Here is a 16,201-nt window from a genome sequence, read left to right on the forward strand (position 1 = left end):
TCGTCACAATACGCTTGCGTATTATCACAGATCAACCATAGTATAGATTTTACATCTTATAGAATTTAACCGTTTATGATTCGCGGTATTTTTGAACTTTCATTTTGGTTATTTTCGTCAGTTACTGTTGCCAAGTTAATATCCGCTATTTCAATATTTTAGCGGCAAGCTAACACAATAACATATTTATTAAATATATGTATATATTATAAATATATGTATATACTATATGATATATTATATTATATCACATACGAAATATAATATCTCGAGTTATACTCGACGATTCATTCATTCACATATAGAACCTTAAAGGGTTAATATTATACCAACTGATATACCATTTTTGAAAGAAGTTAAAAGTTTTATTTTCTCCTATTTTTAGTGTTTGCCAATTTACAAAGATGACGAGATGCTAACGCTAAAAAGATGTGGTTTATTCTGCAGAAAAGATTACAAATGGAAAGTCTGTGTCGCGCGGTTAGGGTTTGCTTTTTTGACTGACGAGGTTTGGAGGCGCTTTTGTAGTTCGTGACGTGGCGCCACTCATGGGTTGATTGTGAAGTTGGTCGAGGGGGCGCCACATAATCTTTCTATTTTGGCGGGAAATAAGTTACGTTTGCATATATGTTTTGTTAATGTGTGAAATGTTTGATAATAGACCCTAATGGTTTTGAGAAAGTTTCATAAATTTTGACGCTAATATAAAGTTACTCTGTTGTTAAATTTTATTCCGTTTTTGCTGTACATAATGCCGACCGGTTAGTATTCTTTGATAAATTAATATCTTGAAATGTCATTTATGAAATCAAAGAGGTTATTTTGAAACGTTGGGTTAAAATTACACTAATAATTTCTTTTAAATCTTTTAGCAACGTCTACATTTGTACAAGAGATAGTTAACGTTATTAAGAGATTCAAGTTCGAGGAATTAGAATTATCAGTAACGCCAGTTTTTCCAGAAATATCCTGGAATAATATAAGATCCGAATTAATTAAACATCACAAAAATTTTACATCACACAATGTAGCAGAAGTTATTAAAATGGTTGTCATCGTAAGTTTTATGTACAGGCATACAATCTTATTAATTTTATTTACTGTTATATATTGCGTTTCTTTTATTTTTTATTATAGGAAGAAAAAGTTACGGAGAAAATTTTAAGAGATCGTTTATCAACACTACGATTAGTTGGTAAGACACACAAAATTCAATCATAGACTTTATTTATTTTATAGACTGATGTAATGAAATTTTTATATTTCAGATATAAGCTGGCATAGTAATAAAAGAATGTGGTATGGCTATATATTAATAGGATCTGATAAAACTGTAAATTATTTCATAAACAGAGAAATTCAAAATAATATGCAAGATAATTTTGATTCATTAAATATGAAAATTAATGTAAAGATATATACACATAATGATATTACATATATGTCTTTAACAGCAACGAAATATAAAAATAAAAAAGGAAAAGAAAATCGACGTGCAATTCCACACGTTTTTGCTTTGTTTATGGGCCAAAAATATTTTTTTTCTACCAAAAAAACTATTTCATCTGATATTTTAAATACTGTAGTAAGAAGTTTGGGTTATAAAAACTCTAAAAGATTTAAATTGATGGGTAGAGATCTTAAATCTTTGAGCAAATTATGTTGGAAGAGGAAAGAAGGAACAATGAATTCTGAAAATATTAATAAAACTGTGGTATATGAAGATGGTGTTCTTGATAGAAAGTAACATATCTTTCAAAAATTTATATGTAAAATGAAACTTAAAAGTTCTAAAGAAAAGTAATATCACATATCATATATATCCTATAGGAAGACGGGTATAGACTTTACTCAACAAAAGCAGCGGGTAAAGTATGCAGAAAAATGTTTTGGTGATAATCCTCCTACCTTAGAAGTACTTGTTGTAAATGGGCCTAGTATGCCTCTGTCACATGAAGGTGTATCAAAAGAATTACCAAATGAAAACATGCAAATAGCGTGAGTCCTTTTTAAATGAAATCATATGATTTAATATTTTATAGTTTTAACAAAATTCTATTTTTTTACGTATTTAAATGTATTTCAGATGGGAATTTCGCAGTCGCAACATTGTTGCATGTTTAACAAAGTTAATAGAACGACGTGTATTGGTTACACCAGTGCCTCATTACATATCAAATTTAATGACATTAGGAAGAAATGTATTAACACTTAAGAAGGATTAATAATTAATATTTAAATGTCATATTATACTGGTATGGAACTAATGCGAGCAAAGCTTGCCTATTACTTCAATGATCTTGTAATTATTCAAATTCTAAGAGACGAATTAGTAAAAACGTATTACCATGATATATAAAGACATAATTTATTTATTTTTTTTAATGTTTTTGTTATTGATTTTGACAAATTTTTTAATATTTTTAAATAATTTTTACGTATAAAAAAATGTAATTTTCATATGTCTAAAAATAAAGAAACATAGTACATTTTTCATTTTCTTTTTCAAACGTTTTATATTAGTCTCATTAATTAACAAGGTTAAAAGAAAGCTTATGATGTAGGATACGTGAAAAGTGAGATGTTATTTAAAGTACAATAAAAGTATATTAAAAGATTCTATAAATTAATATACTAGTTATATTAATTTACTATTATATTAATATACCGGTTATATTTACATTTATATATGTATATGTATGTACATATATATTACAATATATATCAGGATAGAATATTTTCACATACATACAATTTATTTGATACTTACAATACAATAAAACGGCTTATAAATAAAAAGCTTTTATAGATAAATATAATGTGTCTTTTAATTATGTAAGTAATATCGAAGTTAAATATTAAATATTAAATATTTTATTTTTAAATGTATTATGGAGAATTAGTATATAGAAATACTGTCTACTAATTGATTTCTTGTAACGAAATGTGTTGTTTTATTTGTAAATATGTTTAGAAAGAGGTAAAACCAGATAAAGAACTATATCTGTAAATAGTTCCGATTTTATATTTAATGTTTATACGTAATTACTAATATTATGAGCTAGTAAAATAACATTATCTATATAAATGCAAGTAAATTGAAGTGTATATATATTATGATATATATGAATATTAAAAAACTTATTTATATGCATGTATATTATAAAAATTCGTATTTTCAGCTGGAAATGTCGTCATCGTCTATTTCATCTTCTGATGTTAAATCTGGATCATTAACTTGTGATAAGCACTTATTACAATAGCAATGAAATAAATATAAAGAGCTTAAGGCTTTCTGTCGAGAATGTCTACTTCTTTCTAGACAACATTCATCAAGGTAACTTATGCATATTTCTTCTTCAGGATGAATATCACGTATAGCTTTTAGAACCAATACATTGTTTGAATAAGGAAATTCCACAACTGCGTTTGGTACACAACTATGATTTATTGATGATTGAAAGATATAAAGACCAGAACCTTCATTGTTTAAAAAAAAAGCTACCGCTAAAAAAGATAACATTAATGATAAAATAAAATTTATACTTGTACAATTTATGTAACAAACATAAATTCATATTAAAATCAGAAAAATTTACCTTCTTCCATATCATCATAAATTCGATCTATTAATTTATCAACTTGGATTCTTTCATCTCTTGGTAATTCCAAAGCAGATACATTTTTAACCCAACGACTAAATGCACTAGTTCCAATTCCCTGACCATTTGTACCTACTAAAGCTAATAGACTTTTAAAACCTTCTGGTGTAAACCACTGTAAATTAAAATTTCAACAATTTATTTTATAATATAGCATATTTTGAATTATATTTACGCTACATACATGTTCTGTAAATTCTGTATTTACGGCTTTATGCATCATTTGTCTGAGCACTTCAATTTGTCCAATAAACTTTTCTCCTAGTAATTTATGTGCAATTTCATGCGTATCATTAACTGTACGATGACAAAATTGTGAGAAAGTTGAAAGCATTTCTTCTTTATTATCAGCTTGATTAACAAGAGCTACCATTTTAATTAATAACATCGCTGTTGCTGATTCTGGTGGGTAATGCATTTGCTTCCATGTTTCATTTAATTGCACCAAGGGATGAGACTCATCCTTTTCTCTTGATTGTAAACATATTGTACTATGATATCTAAAATTTTTACATTTCATACAGTTATATATAATGTTCTTAATGTTAATATTAAATTTATGGAATTGTAATATTACCTTAAAAAAGCATCATTCTGGCATTCAATACTACAATATTTTGTGCCACATTCAGGACATTCTGTAATCAAATCTTTTTTTGTTTCGCAGCATTCTGGATAAGGTAAAATAATTGCTGAGTTTCCAGTCAATCTACGTACATTTTCTTCAGCAGTTTCTAAAGGTTTTAAACAATTGTCACAAGCTAAGTATCCATAGTCTAAGTTCCATGAGAATTGACAACAAATTATAGGTTTTTCTTCTAGAATTGTATCTCCATATTTAAATGAACGTACAGCAAAAAGGCCCTTGCCCTGTAAAACATTTATAATTATTTTACTTTTAATAATAATCAATATTTAGATTCCTATATTAATAAATGTAAGGAAAGTTTCGTATATCTTTCTCTTTTAAGTTAATAATTAGAAACGCATAAATTTTTATATAAAATAATGATTAATTACATGTGTACTGTGTTATACCTTTTCATTGTTAATTAATCTGATCTGAAAGTCATTGGAATCCATTGTAACTTGATCCCTGACAAAAAAATCACATTAATTTCTAACCTTTAAATGCACGTCTGTAATTGTTACAATGACACTACTATAGTCAAATTGTAATTACAGAAACTCTGAACAGTTATTTATAATAGTAAAGAATATTATACATTGAGGTGATTCTGGGTTGATTGTATTTTTGTTTAAAATCTGAAACTGAAATTTCTTTGTTATTCATTTAAACGATTATTATAAAATTCAACATGAAATTGTTACTGACTTACATAGTACTTATAACACTTCCGTAAAGGCAAGCTTCGGATCATTTTGCACATAAGTTACTTGTTCAGAATCGTTTGAGATTTGCTTGGTAAAGTAGGTTTAAAAGAAGTTGGACTCATTTTATTGGATCACAAAATATAATGAACGGAGCGATGGCCATGGTAAGTTAATTACTTCTGCAATTATTATTTCTGCAAGAAATATTGAATTGATAGAAGTAACAAATTTTTCGGATCATAATGGCGGTTGTAAAATGCTTGTAATCTACATACTTATGATTAATACTTTCGAAATATTCAATAAAATCTATGATAGTAACATATTTCTACAATATTTTACTAACATCCTGTTAATAATAATTCAATATATAATGAATACAATTATTAACTTTTTTTCTTTTTAGTTTTATTTTTAAGTTATATTGTTTTAACATAAATTCATTAAAGATATGTTTATATTTTTTCTTGAATTCCTTTTCACATAATTGTAAAATATGTTTTCTTTTACTATAATGACTATAATGGATGTTATTATATTTAAAATCATATTATTATGTTTATATTATTAGAACTAATAAAAATGATATTATAGTAGTTTAATAAATAAGCAACGTAAAAACTTTCTTTTATTAGTAATCACTAATTTTTATCGTAAAATCTAATAGATGTTTTATATGTTCTTAGGCACCAACATCCCAGAATAATGTGGAACCTCCAAACAAGAAACCTAGAGTTGAAGGTACATTGCTAATATTCCCAAATAAATGTATATCTCTAATGTACACTAATAAACTATACAATTAAGCGTACAACTGGAAAAGACGGTGAACACAGAAGCAACAGCAAGCATAATATATTTCTAAGCAAAGGAAATGATGAAGAAAAACATATATTATTTATTTAGGACAATCAGGTGCTAGCTTTCTATTAAACTGCTGGCAAGCTATAAGTGTTGAGTGGTCTATTGCAGTTTCAGAATATATTTTGGTAGGCTAGGGTGATAGGTGATCGTTGGCCCTCAATAAAACTAATGTATGGTTGTCCTTCTGTTCTGAGATGTTACAGCGGAGAGACAGTACAGAATCTGTGGCCTACGACTGAGCTGTGATCATGAGCGTGCGCCAAACAAAGAAAGAGAACGCTACATTCGTTGAACAGAACAAATCAGAGTTTTGCAAACTCCCACTGACACAGCATCTATTGTCGAGTACCAAATATGATGCGTATGTTAGATAGGTCAGCATTTTAGGGTAATTTTCTTTCATCCTAATTATAAGCTTCTAATTTATTTTATTAAAGTAAAAATAATTGTTTGAATATATTTTATTTGAAACATTGATGTACTAAATTTTGTTTTATTTCATATCTTCCTTTTTACTTCAATGTCCTTTTTTGCTATAATGTAAATAATTTCTTTGATCCCCAATTTAATTTTTAGGTGCAAAAAAATAAGGCAGAAGCTTATAAATAGGAGATGCAATGGCGATGTATGTCTTTTAAGATTTTCTTAATCACATTTATATTATTACATAAAGATGAGGTAATTTGTTCGTTTATTAAAGAAGAGACATATACCTGTTATAAACAAAAAGAATGTTATTAGAACAGGGTGCACATCACAAGCAAAGTATATTTTTACGAAGGTCGATCGCGATAAATTTTTTTTTATTAATTAGGATCGCCATTGCTATACAGAACATGTTAGGGTTAATTACGTGATAGGTTGGAGAAGGCAAACTGTAAGAAAATGGCGCAGAAAATGCACTGAGAGTATTCTCCTTTGCTTTGTGCTTACAGATTTGTGCGTCGCCTCAATCTCGGATAGTATGCGCACAACCATCATTGCTCAGCCCAGAACACGGTTAGCTGTTAATCAAATGATTGAACAAAGCTAATAGTATTAATTCGTGAAACTGCAAAAGTCATAAAAGAGAAAAAGAAACGTTTCAACGTGTTCTGATTTCTGTTTCAGAGACTAGCAGACCAAATTGGTTATGATCATACGAAACCTAATCTAGTTATTGGTAGTCTTTTTTTGGGGCTGATAGTGTAAACAGTAATGAAATTTAAATGTGAAAACTCTGTTAATTGAATAATTGCAATGATTTCTCTTCAATTTTGATATTGTTTTTAGCATACTCTTGACGTTATTTCTCTTCTAAAATATAAAATAACTTTTATTTTAATGGCGTGAAAAAAAAGAAGGAAATGTATTTCTATTTCAAAATACATTTGTATGAGTATATACATGTAATTGTGTACATACATTACTTTATATACAAGAATAACGTTACTGTTCTTGATTGTTTTAATTTCTTTGAACTTACAGTTTGGAGGACGATTCTACCGCAGTGGGAATTGCTGTACGACATCGTTACTTTTTCCGTCTCTTTTTAAGTCATTTCTTTCACTTTTTATCCATTTTAAAGACTTTATAGAGATATATAAAACTTCAGAAAATTATACAGTATACTTGTATACCAAATATTAAATATATTGAATTGAATATTAGTTACATGTATAATTCAAATTCTGTTTAATTTTAATGAATAAGAAAACTAAAAATTAAGAAATCGAATCAAATGAATTGTTCTGGTACCTCTATCATCGCAAAAAAAAGTAAAAAAGAGTCAAAGCAAATATTAGACAACAGTTTTTAAAAAGTTCGTATGTGTGTGTGATGGTGGAAGTACTGAATGTAATATGTATTATATTTCATCTTTGTCTAATGCCAACTTTCTTCGTAGGGAATGCATCAGAGTTCTTGCCCGGCCCTATATATGATCTCAATCAAATAAAACAAGTTGTTGCTGGTATGTAGTATTACAATATTATTTCATTTTTTAGAAAAAGTATAAGCTATTAAAGCAATTTAAATAAAACATTTAAGATTTACATATGATGTTTATAAAGAAATTGTGACAATTAAAATTTGTTGCTCCAATTAAAGTCATATTGAGAGTCAATAATAATTTAGTGAACAAATAGCTGATAAGATCTGAAAGAACATTATTGTTTTAAAACATGTATTAATGAAGCATGTCTTATTTTACATATAATATTTATTTTGTTACAGGACCTGGAGCTAAATATCTTACATTACCTGGCATTCTAGGTGCGGGTCTTCCAAAAATTACATCTGAACAACAGGATACAGTAAATAGAGCAAAAAAGTATGCAATGGAACAAAGCATCAAAATGGTTTTAATGAAGCAGACTCTCGCGCATCAACAGCAGGTAATTTTTTAACATGATGCTAACAAACTTTACTCGCCTAACATACATTTTACATTCCATTGTACATTCATAGATTTCTATATTGAAAAAATATCTATCTATTCTTTTATTACTATTGATTTGTTTGAATAAGAATGATCAGTAATGTGTTAAAAATTCCATTCATATCAACGGAATTAATAAAACAATTAACATTGGTAACTAGCGGTTGGTTGGTAACTAGCGGTACAAGCGGAAAGGGGGTGATTCTACGCGAAAAAAGAAATCGAAAATATAGAATAAAAATTTTTCGTTTGAGGCTTTGGTTTCGAGAAAATCGACTTTGAATTTTCGCTCGGTACGCGTGCGGTACGTTATAACGGATCTCATTGTAGATCGTTGTCTCGATGAAAAAATTAAAAAAAAAAAAAAATGTTCTATATTTTCAACTTCCTTTTTCGCGTAAAATCACCCCCTTTCCGCTTGTACCACCAGTTACCAATCACCCTGTATATAATCAACAATGGAAATGGTATATAGTAAATCAATCTTCTATTAAATTTGTAATATTTAATTGAATGTTGATTGTTTATACTTCATAGGAATGAACAATGGAATTAATGTATACATTTATGAAATGATACATTAAAATTATGGGGTTCTTTTTTGTCTCAAAAAATGCTATTTATTAAAAGATGGATTTACATTTCTTCCTCTATTTAGCTCTTTGCCAGTTATATAACAAAAATTGAGAGAAATATGTCTATAGCGTTTTAAGCTGATGTTTGTCCTTACAATTTAGCTCGCCCCGCCGAGTAATCTTTAATTTGATCCTAAATATATTAACCTGTGTTCGTTATGACGAGCGAGTAAAGTCAAAAAATATAACAGAAATTAAAAACGAACACTGGAACCTAACTCTGATCGGTTGATTTTTTCTCCCCGCAGAAGAATAAGTTGGTCCTGCGGCAGCAAGTTTTATTGCTAATGTGCAGGTTAGTGTCAACCAAGTCAAGACAGAAACGATACGAAACCGCCTTACGATCAAACACTCCTAAACGTTTTCCTGAGTTACTACTGTAAGCGAAGGTTAGATATCTTGAGAATAGTAGTCGGCGGGAGCAGAGCTGTACCAGCGCGAAGGAGGACAAGTTTTTGTGCATGAATCTCTGGATGATTTGAGAAAAATAATCAATATAAACTTTCGAGCTCAACTATTCTTTCTCTCTTTGCTGCAAAGATACTGTACTTATATTTAGAATACAATGTTAAAAATTTGAATTATTTTTTGACTTGACTTTGTTGAAGATACTACATTTAGATTATTATTCAATGAGTTTATTATGAAAATACTTGCAGTTCACATGTTGCTTTGATCTGTAGTTTTGAATGTAGTATCAAGATTTTAACTTTGATTAATTCCTTAATCAAAGGTTAAGGTAAGAGTAGTTGAGTAACGAAGGTGGAATGGTAAAAGAGCTTGGGGGATTTTTGAGATGAATGAGACATGGTGTATGTAAGGGGGAGGGATATCAATAGAAGGCCTATGGTCCTTTGTGTTACAGCAAATGGCTAGTCAACGGAATCAGGTGCAGAGACAGCAGGCTCTCGCCCTCATGTGCAGGTTTGTTTGTTCTTTGTCTTAGCCCTCCAAATTTCGTCTTCGATACTCGCCGTTTTAAATAGAAAATACATTCTAAATTTAATTGTGTATAGGCTAAAAGCTTCCATTCGTCATTCAGATTAGATTTTGATAAATTTTAATTATTTAGAATAAAATTATACATACGTTCTTTCTACTGTTAAGAATTAAATTTAAATCATTTGAGTACAGTATTATGAACTTCATTTGTAATTCTTTCAATTATATATATATACTGTCCCAAATTGGAAATTCAAGTTTTTCAATAAATTTCTGTTTAGTAAAATCATGTTATAGTCACTTATAACGGATATATTTTTATATGATATATTTATATTTCAAGTATTGTCGAAGTATTGTGCTTTATTTAGTATATATATATATTTAGATTGGCAATATTTTTTTAAATAACATTTCCTTTACACATTTTTTTTTAGAAGAACATTCAAAAATTTGTTCTGCTTTTTTTTTCCGTTTTATTTGATTATGATAGGATACGATTGTGAGTATCTTAATGAATTAGGATATAATTGAACAGTAATGTCTCGGTTTAATATAACGAAGGGCGACTATCACCTAAAATAAAATTCCTATATGACAGGGTATATGTGGGCAGCATCAGTTTTGAATTAAAAGAGGACACGATTAGGCAAGCTTTCTTGCCTTTTGGTCCTATAAAATCAATCAACATGTCTTGGGATCCAGTTACGCAGAAGCACAAAGGATTCGCATTCGTCGAATACGAGATACCTGAAGCAGCACAACTTGCTTTGGAACAAATGAATGGTGTCATGATTGGTGGACGTAACATCAAGGTAGCAGGACGTACCTATATAACGAATTTCCTGTCCCCCAGCAATCCTATCATCCCGCCGGAGGTCGGCAAATTTTTATTTAGCCTTATCCAATTTGAAATTCCTTTTGATTGAATTGCATTATATTTAGAAAATGTACTTCGGTCAAAGAAATCTTGTTAAACTCTTTAACGATTCCATTAGATTCTTACCGTAGATTTTAAAATCTCTTATGATACTACTTTTTGATATTTTTACGAACATAACAATGAGTTCTAGCATTATTTTAGACAAATATGAGTTTTGGTAGGAAAGATTTATTTGTATAAAAATTAATACTTTTTATTAGTAAAATTATTATTAACACGTCAAAAGTTGTGTTCGAATAAAGAATATAGTTCCTGGACCTAATCCTATTTTTATACTTCTCTTTTTGTAATTAAAATATTAATATTTGACAGATTCGTTACAAATACTTTTCTTTTAATAGTCGAAAGTATTAGTTATGAATTTTTATTTTTCTTCAGGTTGTGGGGCGTCCGTCGAATATGCCCCAAGCCCAGTCCGTTATTGATGAAATTACAGAAGAAAGTAAACACTATAATCGAATTTATATTGCGTCAATCCATCAAGATTTAACCGAGGATGATATTAAATCCGTGTTTGAAGCGTTTGGACCGATTACATATTGTAAATTGGCACAAGGCAGCTCGCCCCATCGACATAAAGGTTACGGTTTTATTGAATACGAAACAATGCAGGCCGCGTTAGAAGCTATCGCATCAATGAATTTATTTGACTTGGGTGGGCAATACTTGCGAGTAGGCAGAGCTATTACTCCACCAAATGCTCTTATGGGTCCGCCAAGTGGAACTAGTATGATGCCTACCGCTGCTGCGGTTGCAGCTGCAGCTGCAACTGCAAAAATTCAAGCAATGGATGCTGTAGCTAGTAATGCAGTTGCTCTTGGTTTGACCAAGCTTGGAGCAGCTGCCCCGCCGATTTTGAATCAAGGTATGAGTTAATAGTGATTGAGGAAAGTTTAGAATCTGAAATTTTCTTTGAAGTCATTATGAACATGAATTTTATACACAGCTTTGCCTGGTATAGTAAGACCCACTATTGCCCCAGCGACAATGATGGCACCGCCAACTATAGCAACGGTAGCACCTGTTATACCTCCACCTGGTATAGCTATACCGCAAACTTTAACTCGGCCTCCTGCGATAATTCAACCGATACCTGGACAGCCAGTTGTTATACCTCCTCCAGCTGTTGTAGCACCTACAATAGTAGGAACTCCAGTTGTAAGATTTTCATTTATTATTCTATTCATACGTTGAAAAGTTACAATATTTAAATTATTTGAAATGTGGCTAGATACCTGTTACAACTACGACGAATTCCGATATTATGAGACGGGCACAAGAACAAGCAGCTCATCAAAAACAACAGGAAGAATTACAGAAGAAATTGTTAGAGGAGACAGAACCCCAAACATTACAGCAACAAGAAAATATGTCGATCAAAGGACAAAGTGCGCGTCATCTTGTTATGCAGAAACTTATGCGCAAAGTTGAATCCCGTGTTGTTATTTTACGAAACATGGTAGCCCCAGAAGATGTAGATGAAAGTTTACAAGAAGAAATTCAAGATGAATGTTCTAAATTTGGAGTTGTAGAAAGAGTTATTATTTATAATGAACGACAATCGGAAGATGACGAAGACGCAGAAGTTATCGTAAAAATATTTGTTGAATTTTCTCAAATGAGTGGTAAGCTTATAACGAATTATTGTTTTCTAATTAATTAAGTGTGAATTTTAATTTGATATTGATATTAAATAATCATTTTAGAAGCGGAACGTGCAAGGGATTCTTTGAATGGTCGTTATTTCGGTGGACGTTTAGTGAAGGGAGAATTATATGATCAAGCTTTATTTGATAATAGTGACTTTTCTGGTTGATTATAAGATACTTATTATCTGTTGAATTCGTCAGTTTCTTTGGAACAAAAGAAAAGTTATACTATCGTTGAGTGATATTCCGTGCGTCTAATCGAAAGTACATAATACATCTTTTGAAGTTTCAACACTTATAGTCTATCTTCTGACTAAGAAGTCTAGCTTTTAATTTTTATCTACATTTTTGTAGACTTTAAATTAATAGATCAGTCAAAACTGTTATCATTACTTAGTAAGATAATAGTTTTAAAAAATCGTTTTAACACTTAGCCAACCGCGCGCGTCACAGCGAGCTATACGTTTTTCACCGCGCTCGAACAAGTTAACCTATACGCTGTCCACCGCGCATGTTTCCAAGGTAATGATTTTATTTAACGATTTCACATATTGTTTATACAAAACATCAAATTAAAAGTATATATTAAAAGTATAAAAAAATATAGGTAACATTAAAAACATTAAAGGTGATTAACTCTTTCGCTACGGGCGGCTTCTCCGCCGCGGCATTCCCGCTGAACGAGTCGCCACGCCAAAACAAGCATAGTAGTAACAGAGAAAGATCATAAACGTGGCCGCGTTTACGTCTCACTGCAAACCGAGCTGCTCTGACGGTGTTTTTCGAAGAAAAAAACTTTCCTCAAAACAGAGTATTTATAACTTCTTAATAATATAATATAATATGATATGATACTAATAGCTTTTAATAATGGTATTGCGTGTAGTATTTTTCGAAACATGGTGTTACACATTGGCCAACATCGCAAATCTGGCACTGGCATCGCGATTCGCTCCACAGTTTCCATCAATCGATTATAATCGAAAACACACTTTGGTTTTTTTAATCATTTTCTGCGTGCGATAATGACGTTTCGAAACTTTTCATTGTGGAAAGAGGACAACATATACATTGCCCTCTCGTCACACCGCTTTATTGTTAATAAAAGGCTTGAGGATGTACAATACTCGTCGTATGTATAATACGCGGCATCTTACGCAGAGTGACTATAGTCGCCCGTAGTATGTCAGTGGTATCTTACGCAGAGCGATTGTAGTCGCCCGTAGTATATCAGTGGCATTTTACGGAGAGCGACTGTAGTCACCCGTAATAGCGAAAGGGTTAAACATAAATAACACAACTTGAACGTGAAATTAAAAATTCATGATGCATTTTAATATTTTTTTACAATGTGGTATCGTTCGATTATAGCTTTATGTAGTCATAACGGATATTGTAACTTTTTAATTAATTTTAATATCACTAAATTGGTGTATTTTATTATATACTGTATTTTATAAAAGCAGAAAAAGTGGCGCAATCAATTGGGAACAATTTCAGGTGAACAATAACTGATAATAACAAAAAAAAAAGAAGAGAACGCGTTGCAAAAGTCAAAAGGAGAGATCTTCCCGTTCGGTCACGCAGAACTCCCTATTCGGTTGGCTAAATGTCAAAGTATAAGTTGGAAATAACTATTGAATAGTTTTGCTCAATGGAAGATTTGCAATTGGATCACTATTACTTCTGTATAAAACGGATATTTTATTTAAATTCAGTAGCAGACTAATTTTTGTTCAGAGAGGGTTAATTTACAGAAGAATATAAGTACATATGCAGAAAAATTGGGTATTAATAAATTGTTTTATTCATAGACTACAAACAAATGATATACACATATAAATTATATGTCGTACTACAAGTATATGTTATAATAAAGTTTGTACATATTTACTAGATATTTCATTAATTTTAACATCCTAAAAGCGTATATATAATTAAATTAAATCTCAGATATTTTATTTATGTCTATTTATCTTTTTTGTGCTTTTGTTCATCATATTTTATCTTATAATCTTGACCATAATTTTTATACTCCTCATAAATTGGAAATGGTATACGTTCTCCTTCGTTAATTTGCTTTTGCTTTTGTAATCCATTACTTACATGTTTTGCTTCTAGTTCTGCAGCATTTCGTTTTTTGATCATTTGTAATTGATAATTTTGTCTTATTTCTTCTTCTGACGGTGGATCTTTTCGACGATATCTTAACCATGACTCCCATTCTATTGGTAATTCTTGCATGTTATCATCTTCATTTACAGGTACAAAATATCGAGTTGAGTTCTTTCTCCTTGTTCTTGGGTTTTCAATTTCGTAATATTTTGTACCATAATAATCTTCGCCAATTAGCTTATGTTGGGTTGGTTTAAATGATGCAATAAAATTTTTTAAAATATTTCGAAACAAACCTCTTTCTTTTCCAGACATTTGAACTTCACTTTACACACTATAAAAATTAAAGTTGTTAAAACGTAATTTAATGAAAATGATGATATTTATATCATACATTTTTAATATCTTTATTTATTAAATAAGTACAAGTAATGCTTTAATTTAGCTTTCATTAAGCAGCAGTTAAGGAACATATATAATAGTTATTTACAACATTTATATACACAAACAGTTTTTTAGTATGAAGAACTACATGGAAACAAAGAGTACCTTCCACAGGGTATGTAGAGATATTTATTCGGATAAATACAAACAAGTATTTAATTAAATTAAACAATGGAAAAAGATTACATCGATTATTGCAACGGTTTGTTGCGCATACGCACAGCGTACAGTGAAAACATGACCAAGCTGAAAATATAAACTGGTATTTCTGTGAGTTATGTTGGTAATCTTGAGTCCGAAAATTTCATGGACATAGAAATTGTCCATGAAAAATTTACATACTGTATTATTTATTTCTAATCTAGTACTAATTTGTAAACGAAGTTTTCTCCTTGACAATGATAATATTTAGAATTATTAATTTTTTAATTTTATATCATATTTTAACTTTATGCATTTAGGAATTAAGCTTTTAAAGTGAAGAAAACATTTTACTTACATATTAATAAACATACATGTTAATAAAAGAAAGATTCTTATTTCTATTTCGTACCTATCTGGTTTTCTAAAACTTTCTTTTCTTGTATTCTAACAAATTTTATGAATATAAAATAATTATCTTTTAATATGAAAGATAACACAACTGGTAAATACTATTTATAGAAAGAATTTTATCTCTAAATACGTTGTAAATGAAGCATTATAATATAATAGTACTATGGTTAAGCATAATATTAATTTGATGACATTTTGTGCTAAAACAAACTTGTTTCACAACATTTAATAAGATTATATATTTAGAAGGCTTCCGTAACTACAGTGACATATCGTAAAATCAATTCTATAACTTAATATAACAAATGCTTAATTTTCATATGTGCAGAGCTACTCAGTATGCGAGGCTATTATAAAAATTGAATTATCGTAAAAAGGAAACGAAATTTTTATGCTAGAATCATAGAATATATAATTTTTTTGATGCTCATAATCTCTTAAGTAAAGCGCAGATTTTATTATTACTGTTTTATTACAGCTGATTTGGAAATATAGCTACAAAAAATATTTGCACATCATTGTATTTATAATAATATTTACATACTACTTAATTGCGTCTAATTATATTAAATGTTGTAACGTTTAATAATACTTTCATAGAACTACAAAAATTTAATACTATGGAAACGAAATGTAGG

General features: G+C 29.7%; 4 protein-coding genes across 15 annotated transcripts; 2 read left to right on the forward strand and 2 right to left on the reverse strand.

The window, feature by feature from the left end:
- Nucleotides 1-543: 543 nt before the first annotated feature.
- On the forward strand, nt 544-2,378 carry LOC105680313. Its single transcript, XM_012381578.3, has 6 exons — nt 544-761; nt 873-1,057; nt 1,138-1,195; nt 1,269-1,743; nt 1,831-1,998; nt 2,087-2,378. The coding sequence occupies exons 1-6, from the start codon at nt 752-754 to the stop codon at nt 2,223-2,225; spliced, it is 1,035 nt and encodes a 344-aa protein (XP_012237001.1). The 5' UTR covers nt 544-751; the 3' UTR covers nt 2,226-2,378.
- Nucleotides 2,379-3,122: 744 nt separating this feature from the next.
- Nucleotides 3,123-4,843, reverse strand: LOC100744123 (SET and MYND domain-containing protein 5). Its single transcript, XM_003486883.4, has 5 exons — nt 4,701-4,843; nt 4,240-4,532; nt 3,847-4,162; nt 3,600-3,777; nt 3,123-3,507 (listed from the first exon to the last, which is right to left on the reverse strand). Exons 1-5 carry the CDS (start codon nt 4,743-4,745, stop codon nt 3,179-3,181), a joined length of 1,161 nt encoding a protein of 386 aa, XP_003486931.1. The 5' UTR covers nt 4,746-4,843; the 3' UTR covers nt 3,123-3,178.
- A 160-nt stretch (nt 4,844-5,003) lies between these two features.
- On the forward strand, nt 5,004-14,227 carry LOC100744242 (poly(U)-binding-splicing factor half pint). Of its 11 annotated transcripts, none has more exons than XM_024365322.2 (12): nt 5,004-5,161; nt 5,684-5,738; nt 6,056-6,235; nt 6,797-6,860; nt 6,972-7,812; nt 8,076-8,236; nt 9,781-9,839; nt 10,459-10,672; nt 11,179-11,665; nt 11,747-11,958; nt 12,032-12,425; nt 12,507-12,616. In XM_024365322.2, the coding sequence occupies exons 5-12, from the start codon at nt 7,680-7,682 to the stop codon at nt 12,614-12,616; spliced, it is 1,770 nt and encodes a 589-aa protein (XP_024221090.1). In that variant the 5' UTR covers nt 5,004-5,161; nt 5,684-5,738; nt 6,056-6,235; nt 6,797-6,860; nt 6,972-7,679. The 11 variants fall into 11 exon arrangements, 8 of the variants coding, with proteins under 8 accessions (XP_024221090.1, XP_033174911.1, XP_024221088.1 ...); XM_033319020.1 differs by having other exon boundaries at nt 6,056-6,206; XR_004461073.1 differs by lacking the exon at nt 6,797-6,860 and adding an exon at nt 13,723-14,227 and having other exon boundaries at nt 5,005-5,161; nt 7,747-7,812; nt 12,507-13,682.
- Nucleotides 14,228-14,398: 171 nt separating this feature from the next.
- LOC100744441 (NADH dehydrogenase [ubiquinone] 1 alpha subcomplex assembly factor 2) lies at nt 14,399-15,270 on the reverse strand. 2 transcript variants are annotated; one of them, XM_012381780.3, is made up of 2 exons: nt 15,114-15,270; nt 14,399-14,898 (listed from the first exon to the last, which is right to left on the reverse strand). In XM_012381780.3, the coding sequence occupies exon 2, from the start codon at nt 14,877-14,879 to the stop codon at nt 14,418-14,420; it is 462 nt and encodes a 153-aa protein (XP_012237203.1). In that variant the 5' UTR covers nt 14,880-14,898; nt 15,114-15,270; the 3' UTR covers nt 14,399-14,417. The 2 variants fall into 2 exon arrangements, with proteins under 2 accessions (XP_012237203.1, XP_012237204.1); XM_012381781.3 differs by lacking the exon at nt 15,114-15,270 and adding an exon at nt 14,959-15,103.
- Between the last annotated feature and the right edge of the window lie 931 nt (nt 15,271-16,201).

The sequence above is a fragment of the Bombus impatiens genome, unplaced genomic scaffold (assembly GCF_000188095.3).
Source record: "Bombus impatiens unplaced genomic scaffold, BIMP_2.2 scf_0135, whole genome shotgun sequence".
NCBI classification, from domain to species: Eukaryota; Metazoa; Arthropoda; class Insecta; order Hymenoptera; family Apidae; genus Bombus; species Bombus impatiens.